Raw genomic sequence first — 25,153 nt, forward strand, 5'->3', positions numbered from 1 at the left:
TCGTCGGGAAAAGTGTCGAGTACAAACTCTGCGGAGAGAGGCCAAAATGCCTTAGTAAGGTTGGTATTAGTTAATTTGTGGCGGTGTCACAGAGAATTATTGTGTACGAAATCCGTAAAGCACTCAGCTGTTACGGAAATAATTTAATTCAGAAGCAAGTCTCTGTGTGAGATGCGGAAAGTGGGAAACTAACCACTCTCTCTCTCTCTCTTTCTCTCTCTATTGTCTCTCTGAGACACGGCAAATTGCGCTACGGTTTCACCTGTGCTTTGCTAGCTACCCTTGTTCTTATTCTTGTTATTGTTCATCGTTCTCGCTGCGCGTTAATCACTCGGAAATTACGGAGTGTTGTAAACTACGTATCACGTTCCACTTGTGTTGAGAATGAATGAGTTTCATCTGAATGAAGAGTTCGTCAAAGAAACACCGACTTGACGATCAACAAGCGGCTTTAGACTGGCATTCTTGTTGTCACACTGCAGGTTCCAAGTTTATAGAGAAAAAAAAAATAATATCCAATTCGAATTTCGAACTGCAAATTCAGATTCGTGATCAACGCTTGTAAAGCCCTCGGATACTATATTGCATGAAAATATAGCAATTTTTTTTTTCATTTTTGACTACTATAACCGAGCCGCCATTAAAAATTTTGGAAGTCTGATCTCGGTGATGAAATTTCTAGAGATTGGTTGGAATTTTTTCTGCAAATAATCACACTCAGAGTAGATAAAAATAGGCTTGTATAAGTAGATGGTACAACAGATGTTCGTCAAACATTTCTGTTACTCGAATGCGTGTCGAACAATTTGTTCGGATTTTGTTTGAGAAGAAAAATTAGCCATAAAATATTGAAATCAGTCTCAAACGTTGTAATTATAAAACCGATCCTGAACTTTTTGATATTCTTGCTCGCGTAGTTCAAGCTGGCTCAAATTCGTTTTTATTTCAAGGTATGAAACCGTTTCATTTGCATTAATCATAATTTGATGAAATAATATGGTTGGAGATTTTTTGAACGGTTTTATCTATTATCATAATTTTTCATTCACAACCAGACGGTGGAGTTCATTCATCTCTCAGCAATCTTTTTCAAGTTATTGTAAAATATCATTTAACAAAAATATTCTTTCAACCTTTCAACTCCGGTTCAGCAATCGCTTTAATCCTAACGCGAGTCGCGTGTGGCGAGGAGAATTGTTATCAGAGTTCGTCGTACTCGCTAGAATTATCAGTACATGTCAGTTCCGTCTTATCGCTCGGCTTGAATGGCCAGACATGTCTACACAGATTTCTCACAGCTTGACGTCATATTCCACAAATGAAAGTCAAGGTTGTGTTATGCTTAGAATCGTCCATTGAACAAATCGTTACAACTTTCTAAGGGAACTTTGCTTCAGAATCGTGAGTTTCGAACATACAATTCAATTTAATCCACAAAATAACCCCCAGAAGAAAAAAACACACACACACGCACACACATACTTTCCCAAAGATACAAACAGAAGATCAAAAGTTGCAAAATTGTAAGTCTGCAAGTTCGATAGATACAGACAATTAATAGAAGAATCGTGACGTTTTAACTGCTCATTTTTTCCTCCATTTTTCGAAAAATCAAATAAGGGACGAAATTATTCTTCATCTACCCTCTTCCAAATCGAAACGGGGATAGTTTTCACCCTCAATTACATGTGACACCCCGAATCAGGAATGTAAAATATGCAGTGAACGCAGACTAGGAACGGCCAAGAGCGGAATGCAGAAGGGAAGGAATGGAAAGAACTTTAGTCCTAGAGTAGGGTTGACAGTTGTCACTAAAAAGAAAGTGACATCCTGGCTTCCGGCGTTTATACGCTCTCAGTTCCGCTCCGTTCTTGGCATGGCGACTCTATGTTATACGTACATACATACATATATATATATACGTTCCTATATATAATACGTTTCTGGATCTCGTTGAGGGTGCGATGTTCCTTGTATGTAAAAAACAAAAAACGAAAAAAAAAAAACAACAAAAACTACGTTCAACTTTAAAAGTGTCATGGCGTCTGGTACGTGCCGAAAACTCGTTCTAACTTTCACCCTGGTGTAGAGCGGGACCAACTTAATTCCATTATTCATATTTCGTTCGTTCGTGCGGCGGCGGGTCGACACTTGGGGGCAGAAAGGCGGGTACCTGCTGAGAAACTCAGGTCGTTGAAAAAGCAGGATCTCAAGTGCGCACGTTTGTATAAGCAGCTTCCAGATTTTTTAATCCTCGGGGAAAAAAACGAGGGACTTTTTTTAATTTGATTTTTTTTTTTTTTTTTTTTTTCTTACATCGTTTTCTTTCTACGAATCGTATAAATAACGCGTTCCAGAATCATTTTCTGACTCTCCGAGCTTTATTGCATCGGATATATGTATATAGTATAAAGAGCTGTGGTGAAAAGGTACTTTGGTCAAGAGTAAAGTTGCAGCTGCAGGAGATGCTCGAAGTACCGGGTGCAGCTTGCAGCTGTTCGTTCCGACGGAGCTTTTTTTTTTTTTTTTTCTTTCTTCTTTAACATTCTTCAATTCTCTCAAGCTTCTCTCTTCCGTTCTATCTTTTGTATCGACTTGTTCTACAACACGCAGTGTCTCACAATCAGACTGAGATATTCGAGAGGAACGATTTCCGAGAGAAGCTGCAGTTCCCCTCCGATAAAAATTTACATAACGCCCAACGATTAGTATGTACTTACTATCGATTTTTTTAACTTCGCCAACGTTTTCAGCGGACAATTGTTCTCATTCAAAGGTTACGACGGAATGCTTACACACAACTTGTGATACGATATTGCGATGCGAACTTTGCAGCTATTCGTGAACAATAATTGAGTACCTATATTAGCTGAAACGGCGATGAACTATTCGAGCCGCAATATACATATATAGCAAATTTATTGTTCAACGCACGTATCTACGTGTGTTTCGAAGTTTGACGCTCAGCCTTCTCCTATCGTCGATATATCGACTGCAACACGAATAACGCGCTCCGATACCTCGTATTCGTCTGTGCGGATGCGGGGAATAATTGAGCGCGATATAACTCGATGCTTGTCGAAAAAACGAATCGGAATAAAAGCAGAAAGAAAAAGAAATTCGAGCGAAATATTCGTCGGTGAAGCAATATTCCATTGCAATTTTTGACTGAATAATTGCCATTTTCGTACACCGTTCTAGTTCAAAGCTTACAGCACAACTGATTGCTTTACGTTATATATATATATATATATATATATATATATATATATATATATATAATTCAGGATCAATCAATCGGGAAATTTATAACAAATGAAACGCAGGTGAAAATGGTTAGAAAATTTTAGAACGAGGTGCGAATTTCCAAAATTCAAGATTTTTTCCACTGATTCTCAGTCGCGAAATGACTCGTATACCTTTTTCTAAATTTACATCCCTTTTCGCAAGACGAGGAAACACCATCTCTGTACACGTGAAATGCGAATCTTATACCTGCAGGAGGTTTTACTGCGAAACGAACGCGAGAGGATTCTCAAAGTCAGCGTGATTCTCAATCCAATTGGGGAGGTCACGTCGACTCCTAGGAGCCTCTTTGCCAGGTTGAATTAATTCAGCTGCACAGCACGAGGTCACTTTCGGAAATGTGGACCCTGCTCTTCCAGTTTCATTACACCTGCGTCAGCCGCCCCGAACTGCTAAGACGTCGGTTCGCGAAATCGATATCTTTCGCAAATTTTATCACGAGTTTGCTATGTACTTGGAGTATTAGGAAATTGCTACATTGGCGAGCTACGGATGCCGCTTTGAAGATCTAAGAATAGAAAATACTTCGCTTCAAATCATTTTACAATAGTTAAAAATCTACTAGATAATTTAGTCAATTTCATTCGACGATGACTGACATTTTTTTCAAAAGTATTCAATTCAATTCTCCAACTGGTCGATCATAATTGATAACCCTCAGGACTTTTCTAAGATAAAATATTTCACGAAGCCAACTTGACAAGAAAAAAAGTGCTTCAATCACTTTGTAGAAAGTAGTCTTTTCCAACTAAAATGAAATATCGTCGTAGAATATTTATTATTTAGATATTTTCAGCCATTTCCAAGTCATTAACATTTTCCAAGTAACATAATATGACAAAATCAGTGTAATTCATTTCCTTGTAATACTTGCAATTGTATTCTTTTGTAAAAAATATAGAGTAAAAGAGAGAAAAAAAAAAAAAAAAATTTCCTCATTTGTACAAATATGAGAAAATTAAATTTCTCTTTTCAATTCAAATACCCAATTCACAGTAAAACTTCGCTGGGTTCGAGAGCGAACTCGTCGAATCTGCATCCACGGTAATCAAGTCGCGAATTACATTTCGAACCGTAGGGTGCAGCTACAATAACCTATAATCTATAGGTTTTTGTTACCCCTGGACGTTATCAATCTCGCGGAACCATATACCTTGCAATTTATCTGCAGGGATTTCCCAGGGGCTTACTGCAGCAACGTCCAGTATATATCGCGCGTCACCTTTCTCTCTCTATCTCTCTCCCTCTCTCGTCCTCTCTATCTCTCTCTCGCTCCCTATTTCTGGCTTATTTTCCGCCTGTCCTTTTCTCCTCTTTTTTTTTCCAGTCCGTGCCGGTGTCAATTGCTCTTGAAATTCTTTACGAAGAAGAGATTCCTCTCCGGTTTTTACACCTCTCTCTTACAGTTTTGTTTTCTGAGAAAATTCTCGTTTTCTTCTCTCATTGTCAGCTTCGAAAAATACCGACCATTCGCTCGTCATTTGACATTAAACTCTGCGTAGGAGGAGAAAAATGGACGAATATCCAATCCGACGTGGTTATTAAATTAATAGGTACATTCAGAGGCAGCTAGGGGGTGAATTATTAACGCAAGAAAATGTCTCGTAAATACAAGTGCGTTGTTCCATCCCACCCCCACCCCACCACCCCCTGTTTTTCTGTCTTTCATTCTCCTTTTCTCTCTATCTCTCTCTTCACATTTCCGGCAAACGAGTCGAAGCCCGTTCACCCTGAGGTACAAATAAGACAAAAGCAAAATCACTGCTATTTTCTTGTTCACGTGTAAATAAAGGTGTATTGTTTATACACTGTGACAATGTATAATTCTCAAGGTAAATATATTGAGAAAAAGAAGAAGAGTGAGAGAGAGAGATAGAGAAATAGAATTGACGTTTGACATTTCTACAAAGTCAAATCGTGTTAAGTGTATTTACGGATTAAATCCTGATCAGGCAATAATCCACTAATAAAATCTCGACGATGGTTATCGTGAATAATCGTAATAACAAATTATAATAATTAAGCTAATCAATCAGCGTTTTAAACGCGATACTAACCAACTCCTGACCCAACCCAATTTCAACAAGACTCGTCCTACTCAACGCAATTTTACGTAATTGTTGAACTTTACCAAACGCGCGTAATCATAATCGTAATTCCATCAAACACAGTGAAATCATTATCATCAATTTTCTCGAATCAAGAGTAATCCAAAGTCATATCAAAATTCAATTCACGGAAGTGTAGTCGTCACCGTAATTACAATCTTGAATTGAAACGTCACCCTCAATCTTTATTGTAAACAATTTTGTGCATTATTTTTCATTCATTCATATTACATGAATATCCAAACGTTCATGAAACGTTACAACAAGTCCCAAGGCTATCGATTCAGAGGAATAAAATTTGGCCGAGAAGTAATTCGAAAAGACTTTTTACCCCCGAAAAATAAAGCCTGCCGAGATGCATGAAGAGACTTTATTCATCGTTGGAAATTTCTTTTGATCTCTGCTGCACAGTATTCCGCCTCCGCTTTTCCTCAGACGATTTTCGCTCAACTCGCGGCGATCAAAGCCCAGAAGTTTTCTCACACTTATTGTGGGTATACGGGTGAAAATTCAGCGAAGCTTTTTGAATTCCCGGAACGTTTCGCGCCGTTTGGTGTACCGAGAAAATGCTAATCAAACCCTTAGATCAATATGCCAGCATCGGCGACCCTCCCGCCCCTTCGCGCCTCGCCAAGATCCGCAAGCTCGATTTTCTCCCCCGGCTAGGGCTGCAGCTCAAGCCCACCTTGTTTTCGAACAAGATTGTTATCGCCGAAAGTTACGCGTTTTCCACCCCATTCTACGCGCCCCCAACGACGATTACTTTCATAATAGGATTTAAAGCGTTCGCTCTGCCTGCCTCCATGCCTGCTTACCTTCGGCTAATTTACTACGCGGGTGGAATACTTCAGCCTACGTGGTGTTTATCGGGAGCTTTCACCATTGTCTTCAGACATTTTCCCGTCTTTATTGCTCATCCCTCGAAACAAGCTTCTCAAGCATTTCCTCATTTTTTATTCTAATTGGATACTTGAAAGTAAATTATGGGGAAGAACATCATCGCTATTCGGTATAATCACTTGTTCAGCTTTTTTCACTAAGTACTTCGAAATATTGTTTGATTACTTATTAGTGAGATTTTCTGAATATCAGACATTTATGCAGCTTCTCATATTTCAAATCACAGAAGGGGCAAGAAAAAAAAATTCCAGTCCTTTCTCAAATTAGCTATGATAATGTAATCGTTCGCGAAAAATTATCCGATATATAAATGTGAGAATAAAAATGACGAGCGATTCGTTCGCTCATTGAAAATGAATAATTTCTGCTACACGTGTAACTTGTTATGCGAAATAACAAGTAGAAGAGGAAATGCGGAGAATAACGAGATAAGTCTTGACGAGTTGAAATGAGGGGAACTCGAGTTTCCGTCGGTTCGTATTTTTTATTCATTTTCCCTTTTCGTCTCTTATCTTCTCTAATAAATTTTTTCTCCACTTCGAACGAACTTCGGGGGCACGTTTTTCTCCTTTGACTCTGTCATATTTCAAGCCCGCATGAACATTGGATAATTCGGGATTATTAAAGCAACGAGTCCGCGAGGACTAACGAGGCTCCCGAGAAAATCTAAAGGCATGGTCATCGAGCTACAAAGTCAAACGAAACCGTCTTCAAGAGTTATCGCCTGAACGAAGCAGGGTATTTACGATCCTTCAAACGTATTTCAAGGACCTCGCACAGCTGCGGTGCCGAAAATATTTCAAAAGAACTCGGCCGCGGCTCGTTTTCGCATATCTCGCCGAATTAGAAGAATATAATTAAACTGCAGAGAACGAAAGAAGACAAAAGAAAAAAAGAATTTTCGAGTATCAGAAGACAATTACGTCTAGAATTATTCTCTCTATCTTTCATCGAAGGAAATGATAATAACTAGATAATTTTTTAGAAAATCTTCATCACCGAGCAAATGAAGTCATCTAAAATTTACACTGTTTTTAACCAATTCACAACGATTTTCTCAAACTAAAATTCAATCTTCATTTCAGGCGACGTCGGGACATGATGCTTCGCGTTCTGGGTGTGCGACTTCTGTCGCGTCTGCTGGTCCTCGTCTGTTCCCTGTCGTTGCTGTCGCTCCTTTTCCTGAGCAGATGCGGTTTCAACAATTTGGAGAGTGATTTAATCGACACTGCCGGTGAGTAATGAACCCTAAAATTCTGTTGCGAACGCGGTGAAACGGAGCTGCAATTTCTTAAGAAAATAAAAATTCTTACCCAAATCTTTTTTTGTTCTTTTTCTCGTTTTCTTATACCAAAATAAACAGCTCTTGAAAGCGTAATTGCAAGGTGCTGCCACTTATGTATATGTAAGAGCACAATAATCGCGTATAAATTGAACGTTACTCGGGGTACAATTCTCGACGTCGAGTGTCGCGATTTACGAGTCTTACTCTCTACTGCCTGGAAAACGGCGACCCTGGTACCCGGGCTCGTCAAGATCCTCGACCCGCCCTGAGATGGGTCCGCACCGCAGACTATTACCCATTACCTTTCTGTACGTACATATAACATTTCCACCCAAAATCCTGCGTAAATATACCGAGGAAACCGTAACACAGGATTCTCTGTGTCAAATGTGACACGGAATTAGTCGCGGGTGAAATTTGAATTTGGAATTGGAATACATCAGACTCAGTTTCACAATTTTCACGAGGCTGAAGTTTGTAGAGTTAACGTATCGAAACGTTGAACCAAAGATGACTGTTTTGTACCTTTAGAATACCTGAATTTTTACTCTACTTGTAAGTGTTTTTTTTTTTTTTTTTTTTCCTTTAAAATACGATCCTGAACTGCCAGTTTTTTACGAAGAATTTAACGCTCGAGGACTCGGCTCAATTCTTTATTTTTGCGATTGTGATGTCCGATGATATCGCGAACTTATACGGGGTTGGAATAAATTTGCAATTTCAGCTGGTACACGGATGAGATAGAGAATAATCTGAGCTGCGGATGTAAGGTCGTTTTAATCATATTCCCGCATTTCATTATATTATTGTTGACGAACGATAGCATATCCTTACTCGGAATTTGAAAATACGATAAGATTTCGTGGCTTTCGGGAAAACGGCATAATCCACTTCGTCAGCGAAAACGGCACGGCGATTACGACTCGATTTAATTGGTGCTTGCCGAGACTCCAAGACGACTCTCTATCGTCTCCAATTCGCGTCGAACGGTTTCTGGCAACGAAGACTGGCGCCATTCCTGTAAAAGGAAGCGTCTTGGTCCAGCCGTGATCACCGATTGACGATTTTTCGTTAGACGAAAGTGAATTCATTCGGAGAAGAAAACTATTCGTTATGCATTGTAACGAGATATATTCTTTAAAATTCAATTTTTTTTTCACTCCACTACGTGACATTAAGAATTAGAAATTTTTTCTTCGCAGTAAAATGTATTTCGTTAGAAAAGTAAGTTGATTTGAAGAAATATATTTTTAATCCAAGTGAATTCGCGTTCTGAAACGAAAGAAAAACGACGTTTCCTTTGTGCCAAAATGAAGAAGGAATACCTACGTTCGAGGCGGTGGAAAAATTTATTAGGTTTTAAGAAATTTCCTTTTATTTGTATAAACTTTTCCGCGAGTGTTAAAGATTCCGCTTCAGGGGCCGGGGATGAGTTTTTCCGTTTTACCCAAAAACAAGGCGAAGTAACGCGCCGAAACGCGTCTTTCCACGGGGGTTCAAAATTCTAAAACCGAGACAATGCCCGTCATTGTCTCCATTGTTTCAAATGGAATAACTCGAGTAAGCGGTGCCCGTGGGTGCAAGGGTAGGTAATAACTTAACGCCACCAGGGACAAAGAACTTTTTACCAAACAAAAACACCGGCAAGTAATCGCTGTGTAAATGTAAATGTACACGCGTGTCCGTGTTCCTGCTTACACGCGTGTCCTGTACGCGAAAGTGAGAGATAGAAGGTGAAGAAGGGAGGAGAGGGAGGAAAGGGGGGGAGCCGGCAGCCCCGTACTTAAGTAAGCGTTACTTTAAAGTAGCGAAATGGAAGGTACACGTATACATATCTAGTCGGAGAAGAGGGTGAAGTGGCGAAGAGACTGGGAAGACGGTGGAGGATCGCTGAAGCGAGACCATTAATTAGGGAAAGTAATTAAGGCGCTTGTTGTCGCGAATAAGACGGAATGAAAATTGACAAATTACTTCGTCGCGATAGTTTTTCAGAAATTCATGTTGGTTCGTAATATGGGATGCAAATTATACGCACGAACTAATGCGTAAGAAGCAAGAAGAAGTGAGTGTCTCAATTGTAATTCGGATCAAAGTTAGTATCAGTGAACGAAAAATGTTAATGAAATTTCGCTAAGATTCTTGGCTTTTTTCTTATTCAGGATGAAATTTTTTACTGACGTTCAAATGTCACGGTTGTAATTAGTAGTGGATGGATTTTTGGGCGCAGCATTCGAACGTCTCATCCGTGTTGCGAGGAGATCAATTTTGCAATTGAAATTGGCAGTGAGGGAGAATTCTGATGTCAGGTTCGTTGCGTCTTCTTCGTGTCTAAATATATACGAATGCGAGACGTTTGTGTATTATTTACACGCGATGTTCCTTTTTCGGAGAAGATCGATGATTCCACAAACTGCTAGTACGGTTACAATAAACGATGATATACGCTGTATGAATAATAAATTGTGAATATATGGTAGAGCAAGACTCTTGAAATGAAAAGGGGAGCTTTCAGGCTGCGTAAATAAGCACGAAGGCTGCATATATATATGCAATATATTCACTCACCACTTAGGGTAAATTAATTGACGACATTTCAATAACAGATGACGCATTTCGAAATGAGAGAACATATTCGGCCCGCTGTAACGTACACGCGAAACGAAATTATGCGAATCACTCGCGATTCAAACGGAAACTCTTTGCAAGGGTGAATTATTAATTATCAAAAGAGATGGGAGATTCAACTTGGCGTTGTACGTATAGCTGCATATATATATTTATATATATATATGTATAATATCTGTACGAGTTTCTATCTCTGCATTCTCTCGCCCTCGCTGCTGCAGCAGCAGCATAGGACATTAATTAACCCGAGGTTAAATAATATGCTCCTAATCCGCAACAATTTATCTTGTCCGGTTAGCGCAGTGCCGTTGAATCGCGCTGCAGTGAAAACCACCCCTGTACATATTTATAAGCGCAACGTTTTGCCTGAATAGCTGTACGAAAATGGCGAATATTGAGCTGCACGCTTGGGGATGGGGTTGAAATTACGAATTTGACGAATTCCAAAACTGCCAAATTCCGTATTTTTTTCGGGCGAAACTTGAAGTGAAGAAATCAAACTTTAACGAAACAGTTAAGTTTCGAATGGCCCGAAACGCAACCCTTAAAGTTCCGAAAGTGCGAGAATGAGAGAATTTAAGAATCTGAAAGATCGGAATTTCGAATGATCGAAGATTTTCAGTTCTTTAAATTTCTGGCTTGGTGAATTTTTACGTTTGGAATTCTGGTAATTCCGATTTTAGGTTTTTCTAATTTTTACACCCACTCATTGAGTGAACTACGCTGTGTGAGTAAAATTAAATTTTTGGAATTTTACTCCGTTGATTCCTTACTTTTCGGAATTTTGTTCTACCGAAACTTGAATTTTCGGAATCCTGCATTTCGGAACCTTGAGCTCGTCAGTTTTCCGACTACTCGAAACTTTCTTGTTTCTTCAAAGTTTGATTTCTTTACTTCAAGTTTCACCACCAAATAATTCGCAAGTAGGCGCTTTCGGAGCGATTAAAACTCGGAATTTCAACGCCACCTTGAACCTCGACCTACGAGGGTGCGAGATTTTGGCCAGATCAAAAACCGCGACGATTATAATTCACGCGTGAATTTTCTCGCCCAGAGAAAAGCCCCCATTAACGAACCGCAGAAACATCGCGCTCTTAAGTCTCGACGTGTTTGTTATTACACACGCGAATTATGTGTGTCAGGCGGGTATAATGTAACCTGTGACAAATTTCTAGACGTGCGGTGATAATAGAAACCCGCGTCCCTCTCCCGCGTCGCTTCGCGACTGCTGCTGAACCTCCGTCCGCAAAGTGCTTCAACGTTAAACTTGAATGCGAATAATTTTGCTGAATATGCATGGGCAAATTTGCCAGGCAGCCAACCGCGGTGCGTCGGCTTTCCGGCCTTAAGTTTCTCCTTAATTCGAGTGTCGAGCCGCGTTGTAAGTGTTTGACGCCGTGTCATTCCCGCCTTTCACAAGTGCCAAATTACGTCGTAACCAGCCTATTGCTGACTTCGATTGCGATTTCAAATTGCGATTCCGACCAGTCAAGAATCCGCTATAGATTCGGGAACCTGCGACAGACGACGTCGCGGGATTTGAGGATCCTGGAATTCCGTCCTGCGGTTTCATCCCTTTCGTTTCGATCCCTTTGCACTTTTTTCGATCGTTAAAAGTGCACGGCGAAAGAAAAAGGAGGAAACAGGAAGTCTTGGGGCTTGCTTGCGGCTTCTGTACCGCCGGGGGTAGGTATTTGAGATTCATGAGCTGTACCTGCTGCATGATATACGTAAGACACGTCGCCTCTGTAAGCTCTGGAAACACACTTCCAGCCGTAGACCACAGGGTGTCAAAATAATACTATTCTTTTCCGGACGGGAATACATTCGCTTTTTGCGCGCACCATGCGATTCGAGATTCAAGAGCGATTTGCGCTTCGAATCAAAACCGCATTTGTTTCAATCCTGTTTTTACGTTGAGCTTGAGTGAAGCTGAAATTGAAACTTGGAAAGGGTGGACGCTTTGAAATCGTAGAGGATTGATTTTCGGATCGTTTATTCTACGCTGCTCCAATACCCAAAAGCCATTTGTAATAATTATGTTCAAATGTGTGATAATTTTTAACTTTCCATTTCTCTGTTTTCAAAGAAAAAAGGAAGTTACTATGTAATCACCCCGAAAATGAGAAATTGAGTTTTCAATAAATCTCCGCGTTTTGAAGTTTAGAGAATCACCTTCACCCAGAGATGAATTCTCTCTAGCCACAGAAATTATTAGAAATTTTGCTTTTAAAATTCTTAACCTCACGTAATTGTTTAAAGCAGAAACTACATTCTTTCAACCGACAAATCTCTGCCATGTATAATCGGATCGCAGGTGTAACGAAAAACTCGCAACAACGATACGTGCAGCGTTTTGCAGTCACGCGTTCATTTTCTCATCCGTAGAAAAATCGCGCCCCAGAGACCACTTGCTTATGCCTTAGAAATTTAAAGCTTGCCTCGCGTACGTGGACCGCGAATATTACGCGTAAAGTCAGGCGAAAGCAACGAAGGGGGGAATAATTTCAACGGAATTTTTGGGGAAGAAAAGCACGTGAATTATGAAGCAGCTTCAAGATTATTCGCGACTTTTAACAGCGCGCTCAGTTTTGCAGATGCAGAACTAGATATGTCGGAGCGAGTTTGCAGCGTATGGCGAATACGAAAGATCCTAGCTCGGGTCCTATTTTCTCGACGACGTCGTCGTTCTTTCTGACTTGCAAGCTTCGCAAGCTCGGAGCAGCCCGGAGTCGTCTTTGCGAAGTACGTGAGGCGACTGCCTGAAAGGGCGCGTCGTCGTTACGCCAAGTGTCAGGACGATTCGACGGGCGCGAATATCTAGTAGCATCATCTGTGCCTCCGGAAATGCAAAAGAAGCTGTCGAGCTGGAAAGCGCGATGAAAAAAAGCTCATTTTTCCAATCGATCGATGCGCAAATCTTCACGCACTTATTACATACGTATAGGTAGACAGTAAAAGAAGCCTCGAGTTCGGAAGTGTCAAGTTTTTCTTTTCGAAAACCACCGAGGAAGAAAAACACGGCAATTTTTTTTTTTTTTTCTTTGTTTTTCAAACTCACAAATGGCAGAGCGTCAATTTTCGCGCAAGACGACGATGACCCGGCGATTATTCGAATGATGAGATTGAGGATTGAAGGAGCGGAGTTTCGGGGCGACTAAGTAATTAGCAGCGTTCAATCAATCAATCAATCAATCAATCAATCAATCAATCAATCAATCAATCACCCACGGCTCGAGAATTGATTAATTAATCAAAGCAACGGCGAACATGACGTCGGACGAGTGGTGCCTTTCGCTTGTACCAAAGCAGGCCTTTATTTGTGTGAGGAGGTAGATCGTGATCCGTGAACGATGGTAGAAGCAGCTGCTATTTGCTTGTGTCAAACCTGGCTGGGGTAGAATTCGCGCAAGAGCTGCTGGGCATATCATGGAAGCGAACCCCGCTGTGCGAATTAATTTGCAACAGCGCATATACGTACGATATGTAGCTATAAGTAATTGTGCGAGTGGCGGAATCATTAGAACGTTGTTTGACAGAGGCAAATAACTCACGTCTTGTCGAATAAACGCGGTAATATCGAATGAATTGAATTTGCCGACATGTCAAATCGATACCGCAAATATAACCAGAATTAACCAGCGTACCTTGCCGATTTGCAAATTCGCGACGATATATTGTGCTCAATTGTGCTCCGTCGGATATTCAAAATCCTTATATTTTTGCCCGGGTGTCAACGGTGGCAGGACGCAAAATCCTTTTTAGAAAAACCGTCGGGCCGCTGGCACAAGGCAGAATATTCACTCGATTTAATAGAATCCTCCGCAATCAACGAGGGTGATTTTAAACACAGTCACTAACGGATCAACGCGGCGTGATACATCCGAGGTTATTTCTGCTAAAATAAACAAGCGAAAGGGCCGGCGCCAAAATTGGAGTTTTTGGCAAACAAGAGCTCCCCTACAAGCGCGTCAAGTTCTTGGACAATCCTGATTATCGGGAGAGCAGTTAATTGCTTCCCCCCCAGGGGGGCCCCCTGCGCAAAATAACGACACAATAAATTTTTACCATTTCACTGCAAATTTTTTTTCCTTTTTAATTATTTTTCCATGGTCGCACGATTAAAACGAAACAGACACGCGTATCACCGTATCGGTATTTACTTCGCCTCGCTGCACGTCAGTTTGTTCTGAAAGAAACTCGAATCGGCCCGGACATCCCTCGGGATACGAATGGTCGACGATCACCGCGGTTTAAGGACGAAGGACCCCGTACAAACGAACCGGAAATTAATCTGGCTGACGGCTATCTGATGGATGCATTGGTTAATCGAATCACAAAGCTGAAAATATACCCTCCTGTACGCAACCGGAGCATGACGTAAAAAAAAAACAAAAAAAAAAAAAAAACTCGATGTAAAACTGATAAAGTTAACATCTAATTCGATCCTGTAAAACTGTGGTCCGGGAAATTGAATATTCTGAACATAAAAGCGGCTGAAAATGGAAAATGAACGTTCGTTCTTGAGGTTGATGATGACGGGAAAAAAAGAAATCAAATAATCGTTTCATCAATTAATTTTTTCAATTTGTTTTAGTCGAAAATTCGAGCGCATTAACGACGCTCACGCCGTTTCGTGCTGCCTGACATTTATTGTCAATTCCAATTCCTACGGCAATTCACTCGTGTAGCTTGATTTACCGAAACTAAGATTGGGCATAATCGAAGAAGAGAGCTTCGTGATCTGTTCGTATTAATTTACCGGATGTTGGTGAGGCCACGCGGCGACGGCGACGTCAAGGTAACGTCGGGTGTAGCTGATGTAGACGGTGGTAGTCGGTAGGCCGGTTACGGGATCGTGACTCCCTGCCACGGGGTGAGGGTCGTATTTCATCCCCGAAGCGTAACTTCCAGACGAACGATGAAATTACAAGGAAATGAAAAATTTCCTCATACCTACTCTTGCGCCTGACGTTCGAGACGACGATGAAGACGTTGCAGAGGGTTGATCGATTCGTCTGCAGGATTTTGCGAACCTTCTGTTCAACTTCTCTTCTGAATTTTACGCACAATATTTGAGAGAGATTACACTTTTGGCATGCTTACCTGGCTACGTCGTTTATTTACTCTGAAAATAGGTCGAAAAGTTGACAAAAAATTTTCTAAATAAAACTAGAACACAATGAAAGTGTGAAATAAGCTTATCGATTGCACAAGTCGAGACAACTCTAGTTTTTGACCACTTTATAGGATAATTAATAATCTCTCAAACTACTGGATTGCATAGACGTGCCAATAATTATGATCACCAGATGGAAACGCCAAACAAGCGGGTGTTAATTGAATTTCCATTGTTTCGCGGGATGAATATGTGCGGAGAGTCAGCCCGGGGCGTTGAAGGGTGAGGAGAAGGGGTTGTTGGTTTGAGGAGGAAACTGGGAAACGTATAAATTGTGCCGAAAAGCGTTTTAGCCGAGCGTACATGCTCGATTCGTGCATTTGGGGCAAGATTCTGGGCTGGAATTTCACCCGGTACATCAGCCTTCGCGATCAGGCTTGTCAAAATAATCGCTGCAAGCTCCTGATAATTTCTGGTTTGCTGCAAGCATAATATCCGCAAAGCTTGCAGCGAATTATCCGCGGTTCCACCCTCGCAGAATACAGGCTTGTACACCTACACATAGCCAAATGCAGTCCACCTCTACACCAAATGTGCAACAATGCCGTTGATGACAGGCGAGATATTATATGCGAGAAGACAATGGACTTCGCGCGATACACACGAACATACATCTGCACAATTACACTCTGGTTAATCGAATTTTTTCGTTGTTCTTTAACGTTGTTTCGGCGTTGTATCAATTCCACTTTTCACCGTGCGTACAATGCAGCATTGAGACGAAGTCAAATTGACTTCGTAATTTAATTTAGAAACGGTGAATATCATTTTTTACAATATAAAATCTTCTAAATTTGTAGTAAAAAATGTAGTTTCTGCTATCTGTAGTTCCGAGTAAAATCTGCTTTTCTTATTTCATCCGTGATGTTAATTTCTTTCCCTCGGTTGCCGCCAGCTTCCTATAAGGTTCAAAATGACTGAATGGCAGGTGGTGAGGGAAGTCGGGCGTCTTTGGACGAGCATTAGATTCCGAGCAAAGAGCCACTCGAGGAAACGTGCCAGGCACTATTCGTCTGTATCAAAGTACCAACCTACCTACCATTGCCGAGTCGAGGTGAAATTAGAGGAATTAGCGGAGAAGGGGATCAGGGAGAGCAAGAAGGATGGGGAATAGAGGGTGTCTGCCCATCCATCGTACGTCAGTGGCACACGATGACGTACATTCAACGTGGGTTTTTGTCCAAAGGATGAAGCGACGGCGGGTGCGACTACGGCAATTAATTAAGCTCCTATCATACAGATCTTAAATTATCACCACCACTAACAAGTGGGCCGAGAGGCAGGGATAATATCGTTGCCAAACTTGAGTGGAGTTTTGCCTAAGAAGGATTCCAGTTATTGTAGCTGGACCGAAAAGCTCCCAACAGCTTTTGCACTTTCGACGCGTGACGTGAAAATAATAGCATTGCTGTACAACCGGAGAAGTGATTCCGGAATACATACAGAGAAATGGAATGATTGAATCTTTGGGAAACATTAGTTGAACAAAAATGATAATTGTTACTTAGTACTAGTTAGAAATAATAATTTTATGATAAGATTATAATGGTATATTGATACTATAGTTACAGCTTTGTATAGTTACGAATACTAGTTCCGCGAAATGGTCTCAGATTCCAACATAAATAGAGAGAATCTCGACGAGCAACCGTGAATGAATTAAACGGAGCATGAGATAATGGAGGAATTGACCCTGTATGAACAACGCTCGGTAATATATCGTGTGTAATGAGAAACTAATCAACGGCTAGATACGGCCTTGCTTTTTTACATATCAAATGTGAGATAAGACAGAGATTCGCGATTCGGTGCCGACTGCGTACGGAAAGTGATAAATTGTATAATGACGGTGAACGAAATCGTTTGGCGATTAAATAATCGAAAGATAAGAAAAGTAAACAAACAGAGCGTTTCATTTACGCTTTTTATCTAGATAAACAGTATTTTGTATAATGTTTTGCGCTGTTATAACATAACGTGCAGATCTAATCGTACAGCGAAATATACAATAATTATGAAATTTCTTAATTGTAAAATGTATCGTGTGCCTGTTATCGACTGCATTGCAGTCAATTAAGGGTTGCGTTGCCCTCCGAGTTGATCACGATTACCGAAACCCGGGAAATTTATACCTCGGTGTATGAAAACTGGCAGCGCGCAGCGCAGCGCATAGAAGCTTTCAAGCTGCGGTGTGTTATGCTATAACTATATACAGCATACAGCGGGGGTGTTGTTGCTAAATTAGGTGTAATTATACAGCAGCATCCTCCATTGCCTCGTAGAGTTTCCGTAATCGAAACCTGATCCCACGGACTGCGGAAGACTGACCTTTAATTACCCAACAATAGCGGGCGTGCATGTATAATTCCGCAGCCCCGAATCGCCGCGGGCTAGGAAACTGTTAATTATTTGTGAAATATGCCACGGAAATTAGCGGAGAGTAAACGTTTCGTTGTAGGTACGAGTATATAAACGCGCCGACTGAATTTCACGTGAAAAAAGTAATTTCGGAAACGTAAACTTTCCCCTTCACGCCTTTTCCGCATGCTGCCAGCTGTCGAAAGGTAATTCCACCAGATCTAGCACCCACCGAATTCCCGAGGGTGCGGGTTTATGGAGTGACGTAACCGGACATGAACCAACATCGTACCATCCTGCAGGCTTGTTTATATTCCATAACGCATCGCTGGTCACTCTGACGCTTCTGTTTACCATCGACATGTGGACATTATCGAAGTACGCCTACAAACCACGTCCGCGATCCTGCAGCCCCGGTGCCTAAACTCTGTGCCCGTAAATTGGACACGCGTAACCAAGGGTGCATGGAAAAACCGGTGAAATTTAGTTTTTCAACCCTTACGTTATACTGGGGTGAAACATGGCGGAAATAAAAAAATTGAAGTCTAAAAGAGAATTGAAATTCCGTAGAACAGTCCAAAGGGTGCAGCGTTTTCTTGAGTCGAGGGATGAACGCGCCTTTAAGAAGCTTTTTCGGTGGCGTGACTAAGCCGCGGTAATTTTGACAGGGGAACCTTATTCCGGGTGGAGAGATGATATTTGGTCGGTTGGCTCGAAGCCATTTCACGCGAGTCTTCGTTTCAGTTCACGCGATGAATCATGGCTCCATCCTGCGCCCCTGTTTCTTGGCACGTGAAAATGGGTGATAAAAGGACGAAAAATAAGAAAGAAAACGCGTACACACACACACACACAAGGATTCACGGCAAAAGTCACTTTCGGATAATCGACGGTCCGGCGAAAGGCAACGGAAAACGCTTACAGCATTTTTTCGTCCACTTCCTCTCACATAATTTCTTGGCTCGCATAACAGCGTTAATTGCAGTCGCTGCTCCTCGCATATATGCATAATTCAGGCGAAGGTGTCCGAACGAGCTTTTCAAATTCTCCGTCAAGAAAAAGCTGATTAATCACTCTGGCGCGAGATTTTTCACTGTGAAAATGAACTTTGTTATACAAAAAATAATCCAACACGACTCGATTGAATCGGTAAAAATTAACAGATTAATTCATGATTTCAGATTTTTTTTTTTAAACGGTGCATTTGAAACCAAAATTTCACAAATTTCAGTATTTAGTTATAATAGCAGAAAAGTTTTTTCAAATTTGTCGCTTGATTTAAAATATTCTTCAATTTCAGATGAAAATATTCATTTATTTTTCAATAATTATATCAAATTGGTACTTAGTAAGTAAAACAATGACAATAATTGACACTTTAATCACATAAATTGATATTTTATTGCCTCATTCATGGGAGTAAAAAACAAAAACCAATCGTGAGGAACAATATTCGGGCTTAAAAAATAATCGCTTATACTCGATTAATGGGGAGAAAATAATCGATTATATTTGATCACTCTTTGGGTGAGGATCAAATGCTGCGCTATTCGTTGTGCTTGCGGCATTTCTTCCGCTAAAAATAGGCCATATTCACACCTTTCTCGTTCCCACCCTTCGCCGCACCCTTGGCCCGCATTTTGGCGACGAAATTCATCACCCTCTGCATGTACCATACCAGATAACAGACTTAACCGAGCGTTATGGCCGTTTCGAGTTTCGTTTATCGATACCCCGCGTGTTCCGAACGCGTTCAACGATCAAATCCATCCCTGCGCCCTATGCTCACCCTTTCCCTCGCATCGCTGAGCCCTTTTTATATATTAAATCCCGATTCGCAAAATTGGAAGAAATATTTGCAAATTCTTTCATTTCGAGGCCTTAGAGAATTTCTTAGAAATTTAATATAGCTTGTATTGCACGTATATTCGATTCAGGAATAATTTGCTAGTCTGATAAAAAATCGTCGAACACTTGACAGATCGATTTATCGTATTTTCATCGTCACCTTACTCCTCGTCTAATAAAACTCGGATAAAAACTATATGTGCAATAAATTTGGCAATTTTTCCGTACTCGTATTCCAACAATATAATTGTTTACCACAACTAAAAACCGTCCAGTGCAACGCGGAAGGCTGAAAGTTAACAAACTAGATATCCGATACACCCCTCATCTCGTTAGGACCGAATACTCGCGAGCAGAGTGAAGGCGCATTAGGGGCAAAATGTGGTTCGCTGCATGGGTATATCATCTACCCACATAATTCTATCCAGCGAAACGCCGAGTCGGTAAGTAACGAGGTATTCCAGGGGTGGAATGAGTATATGAAATTGTAACGCGATATTTCGGGGTTCCGGATCCTTTGGAGATGTCATTCCGTCAGTAGAGTAAAGCGTTTATCCGAGGCTGCCGTAAACGCATCTCATAGCAGCATCGCCTGTCAGCTGCAACATCACCAAAGAGATCAACTTCGTCATGCTGCAGGATGCGAGTCGCTTTTCCAGGGTTGCTGGAGGGAATTTCAGTTTTCAATTTCAGCTGCGATCCTGCTGTTTTTTTTTGAGAGCAGGAAATAGTAGAGTTGAAAAAATTCGAGGATTTAAGATTGAATACACGTTCTCATTAGATTTTACTTCTGTTTCAGGCCCCGTTACGCCGACGAGTCTTGCCGAGGCAAATCAACGGGAGGAGGAAACTCGTCTTGAAGTCGAAAGGCTTACGGCTGAAATAAGAACCTTGAAACTGCAGATCCTTCAGCTAACAGGTTCGTTATTCATGTCTCGATGCGAATCGCTTATCTGTACAAGATATCGTTGAATATCATTCACCCAACGACTGCATATCCTCCTTCGGAAGATACTTCAGAGACGTTTCAAAGCCAAGGAAAATCCTGAAGAAGGATTTGAGCTGTGAATTCCAGATTTTGAAAAATCAAATACTTTACTATTTAGCATGGGCAGAGTTTTTCAGCTGATCCCATGAACAGTGGGGTTCAAAACGTACGTATCGATCAGAGATGAAAATAAGCCGAGAAAAGAGGTAGAGAATAGAACAAAAAAAGAAAAAAAAAAAAAAACACGACGCAGTTCCAGCGTTTGGAGCCGGCTGCAGCAATTCGGGTCTTTTTCGTTCACCCTCGGTTAGTCTGGTTAGACATTTATCCCCGCAGGAATAGAGGGAAAAGTTTCGAGTAGATTTCACGGTACTGTTTCAGGTCCCCCGCGGTGTAAAGCGTCCGGTTTTTCGCAGATATCCACAGAGAGAAACGTTCTTCGGTAAAATAGCTAGCAGTATGCGAACATAAAGAGATTCGCCCCGCGTTTAAGTCGATGGTGAATTTGCGAGAACAAACGTGGAATGACCAACGAGGGTGTAAGAAGCACAAGGCACGCAGGTATTTGGAAAAGTTTGATCGAGAAAACTTTACGACAAAGGTTGTAATGCTTTGTGAAAGTGTTGAGCGTCTGTAAGTCGCGATGAAAAAAGAAAGAAAGAAGAAAAAAAAACAAGCAAGAAAACAAGTAACTACGGAAGAATTTTCGAAGTGATACGGAGATCAGTTGATCCCGTTTATGTTCTTTTAAACAGAATTATTATACTCGTCGAATAAATTATTTCGGGTATTTCAGCAGGCTTCTTCGCCCCCCGAATAACAGCGATAAAGCTTTATACATCTCCTGGATAAAAGCGCGATATTTCGAAAGCTTTTCACGCCCCCGTAATATCACTGTCGTAAAATACCCGCCGATGATCCCTCCCGCCGACACTGGAAAGTTCATTTTTATTAATAACCGCAGTGATGCATATCGAAGTGGTTTGATCGACGGCTTATTGGTCGTTTCTTCTTTTTTCTTTCTTTAGACTTTCATCTCTTGTTGCCGGGGTGTCTGGGCAAAATGTCCGCGAATTTTCCACGGCAATCTACTTGATCGTTGCGGTAACGTCGCGTCGCGACGCTCGTCTGCCTCCCACCTTCGAATGATCAAAGTTTCGAAGTATTCGCATCGTGTCGAGACTCTTCTCTCCCAAATTCACCGCAAAGTAGTTGGATACTCTCTGTAGGTACAAGTCCCCCTGTTAGACGGGCGTATCAATGAAATAATAAAGTTATTAAGCAGAGAATGAAAAGTGGAATTGAACTTGGTCGAATTCAACTTTATAAAAAAAAATCTCTCCTTAACATGGAAAAAATTTTAATATTTAATATCGAATGCTTCAGAAATTTGCTTACTTTACCGCAGCTGCTTCTGTCTGTTTTGACGCTAAATTTGCGTCGTTCCTTCAATTTTTATAGATCCAGCCTTATTTAGGTTTCGAAATAACGCGTCAAATTATAAATAATAAACTCTCGGATCAACTGAAAAACTAAGAATACATAAAATATCCATCTTATGTTTTGTTTTAAAACTTTTTTCTCACGTTAGAAAGATGATGTTGTTTCACTTTAACTTAAACATGATTCACTCGAGTGACTGTTTTCGAGATTTTTCTTTGAAACTGAAACAAAAATATATATTTTTTTACTCAATAATGAATGGGATGTATAGTCAGATCGATATTGTGTCGAATAAGAAACATAATAAATCGAAAGTTAAACAGTTAAAAATCTGTGACCCAAATGAAAACGATTCAACACTGAATTTCAATTGGAAAGACTTTTTTATCAGCAGCGTCAGAGAAATCACATCATTTCACTAATTTTTTTTACCAAAAAATCTGTACAATTTGTCTGATTATGTTGGATAATAACTCATTTTATCCGTAAATGCATTCTCAAAAAATTTTCTGATTGTACAATTGTAATTATTTATGGGCATTAAACTTATGTTTCAACAAGTATAAGTTACTATTATTTATAATTAAACTCAGACGATTCGTTTATAAATAAAATTAGCTCTATTACTAATTACAGTCAGTGACGCGATTTAAATTTTTTTAATGAAAAATGGTAGACCAATGAGATTTCCATGATGTAATTGAAATAATGAAGTGTTTTATAGTCGAATTTTAGTGTTTTAACGGGGACATTTACAGTTGAATGTGATTCGTCTTGTTTCTGTTTCAACTCTATTTCAACCTGACTGTACACCCCATACATCCTGAATGCATTTCAATTGTAATTTCGCTGTACGCGTGTCTGTTTTCCGCGTGAATTCGAAAGCGTAATTTGAAAAGTTCCAAAAGCGTCTAATTGCAAATTATTTGTTGGTGAAACTTGAAGTGAAGAAATCAAACTTTTACGAAACAACAAAGTTTTGAGTGGTCGGAAGCCCGACGGCTTGAAGTTCCGGAATGCAAGCTAACGAATATTCAGGTTTCGATAGAGTAAAATTCCGATGGAGAAAAACTCCGAAAAATAAATTTTCCATGGCGTCAAATTCGAAAAATTAAAATTTTAGTTTGCTCAACGAGTGTGTGCAAAAAATGAGAAAAACCGAAAATCACAATGACCAGGATTTCGCGTGTAAAAATATCGAAAAACCAAAACAAAAACAGATCAAAGTTTGATTTCTTTACTTTAAGTTTCGCTATAAACAAAAAACCGAAATTTGGCTTCTTCGAAAGTTTCCAAATTCGGAAATGCAACCCCGTCCCGACGTCACTAATCTGAAATCAGATACATCTACTCGAGCTACGAATATGGCGTCGATTTTCGGGCGATCCGCAGAGCTGCGTGAATATTTCGCAGCCCGGATTGATGGCCGGCTATACGTTCGACATGCCATAGATAATAATCCCCGTTGAACAATGGGGCTTTAGGTGAGTCGCCCGCCACACGTCCTATTATGAGAGAACAGCCCACACCCCCTGACTACGAACAACCCTCCCTCCACCCTTCGGGTAATCTCGACAGAGTGCTCAAGGGATTCTGGAATCTGGAATCGATGATTATCTCGGTGAGCTTTCACCGTGTCTATATTCTGCGTGCATATAATTCAGCGAGGTCTGCAGATATACATCCGGAGGATTGCTGATCAAAGCTCACCGCGAGAAGCATTAACTGTTTCATCAACCCTGCGCGTCGTAATCTCTGAACACCCGTTTGAACCTCCTGGGGCTGAAAACACCCTCGAACTTCGACTCGACGAAATTTTTAGAAGTTTTTTACACATTTTTTAAATCACCTCGTTTTTGCTAAAGTTTCATTCAAAAAGCTTCAATGATCTTCGATTTTTCACATTCTGTAGATTCGAATCAGATAATTCTAGTCACCGTTTTACCCAGGCTTCGTTTCATGAATAATAGAATTATTTGAAATCGATATAAAACAAGAATGATCAATCAATTATGTAATACGTGATTGTGAGAAGTGTTGCAATATACAGGCATATTCGGTTGATTAGATTTATTCAGTGATTATTCTAGACAGCTGGTTCTGTGAAATATTTTCTAATATAACGCGTAGAATCCATAATATTACGAAAGACGGGGAATATTTGATATAGGTACTGAGAAATACCTCCGCTCTCAATTTTCTCTTACCCACAAGGTATATCGTAAGCTTGATGTATTAACGGTGAAATATGTAGGTACGTAAATAACCGGCGGATCGCGATATCGAGCGAATATTCAAGCCATGCGTTCGCCTCTTCCAAAGTCTCAATTTCGTCTTGAGGAAGCCGGGCAGCTTGCATTCCTTCATCCGCTCTCTTGGAGTTTAATACGCTTTTGAAGTATGATCAGCCGTAGCTACATCGGGTCGGAGTGAAGAAGTAAAGAGTTCACTTATCGCGCCAAATCTCGTGATCAAAGTTGCCAGAAACTGCTTTCAGAGTTCACCAGAATCACGAATCTATAGGGCTGCTGTTCGTACGTATCTATAATAATGAATTTTTCCACCGCATCGATCGGCGCCGGCTCGGCGTCTCTTAGTCGAAAAACTTTGCTAAGTGAAGAAAATTTGAAGCCCACGCGTTTTACGTCCCACCATTGACAAAAAAATTCAGCTTTCAAACCCAAAGCCGGGAATCGACCGAACGACGCCCTCAAACGATTCTGGGATCCGGGCACACCGTGTTTTCAACGAATAACGCACGCGAAAAGGGACACGAAAATGGGGAGAAAAACTAAGCAGAGATAATAATGTACCGAGTTACGCCTTGCTAAGATTTTATCACCAGCTAAGACTCGATTTATATTCCGGCCATTATCCTCGGCGCGTTGTACAATGGCAGTATCCTTTGTTCCGCACTTCCCCGATAGTTTTATTTTCCTTTTTATCTTTTTTCTCGATTATTTTTCCCTCCCTGAATAAACGCATTGATTTTACGACTTGACAGTTTCGACGAGTCGTCCCCGGGGACCATTTCTTTTAGAGCAGATCGCGCCAACGGTAAAACCCAGAAATTGGCCCCCGTGCTTTTTTGTGAGTTCCGTTACGAGCCAACA

The 25,153-nt window shown here is 40.7% G+C and overlaps 1 protein-coding gene across 6 annotated transcripts in view; it reads left to right on the forward strand.

Moving 5' to 3' along the window:
- LOC124404876 (chondroitin sulfate N-acetylgalactosaminyltransferase 1) overlaps nucleotides 1-25,153 on the forward strand; it is a 76,134-nt gene that overhangs the window by 46,025 nt on the left and 4,956 nt on the right. For all 6 annotated transcript variants that reach the window (XM_046879360.1, XM_046879369.1, XM_046879351.1 and 3 more), the window contains 2 exons: nucleotides 7,400-7,548; nucleotides 20,409-20,528. In XM_046879360.1, coding sequence (XP_046735316.1) covers nucleotides 7,400-7,548; nucleotides 20,409-20,528 — 269 coding nt within the window. The remainder of the gene's footprint in view (nucleotides 1-7,399; nucleotides 7,549-20,408; nucleotides 20,529-25,153) is intronic.

This window comes from Diprion similis, chromosome 1 (assembly GCF_021155765.1).
Source record: "Diprion similis isolate iyDipSimi1 chromosome 1, iyDipSimi1.1, whole genome shotgun sequence".
In the NCBI taxonomy this organism is placed as follows: Eukaryota; Metazoa; Arthropoda; class Insecta; order Hymenoptera; family Diprionidae; genus Diprion; species Diprion similis.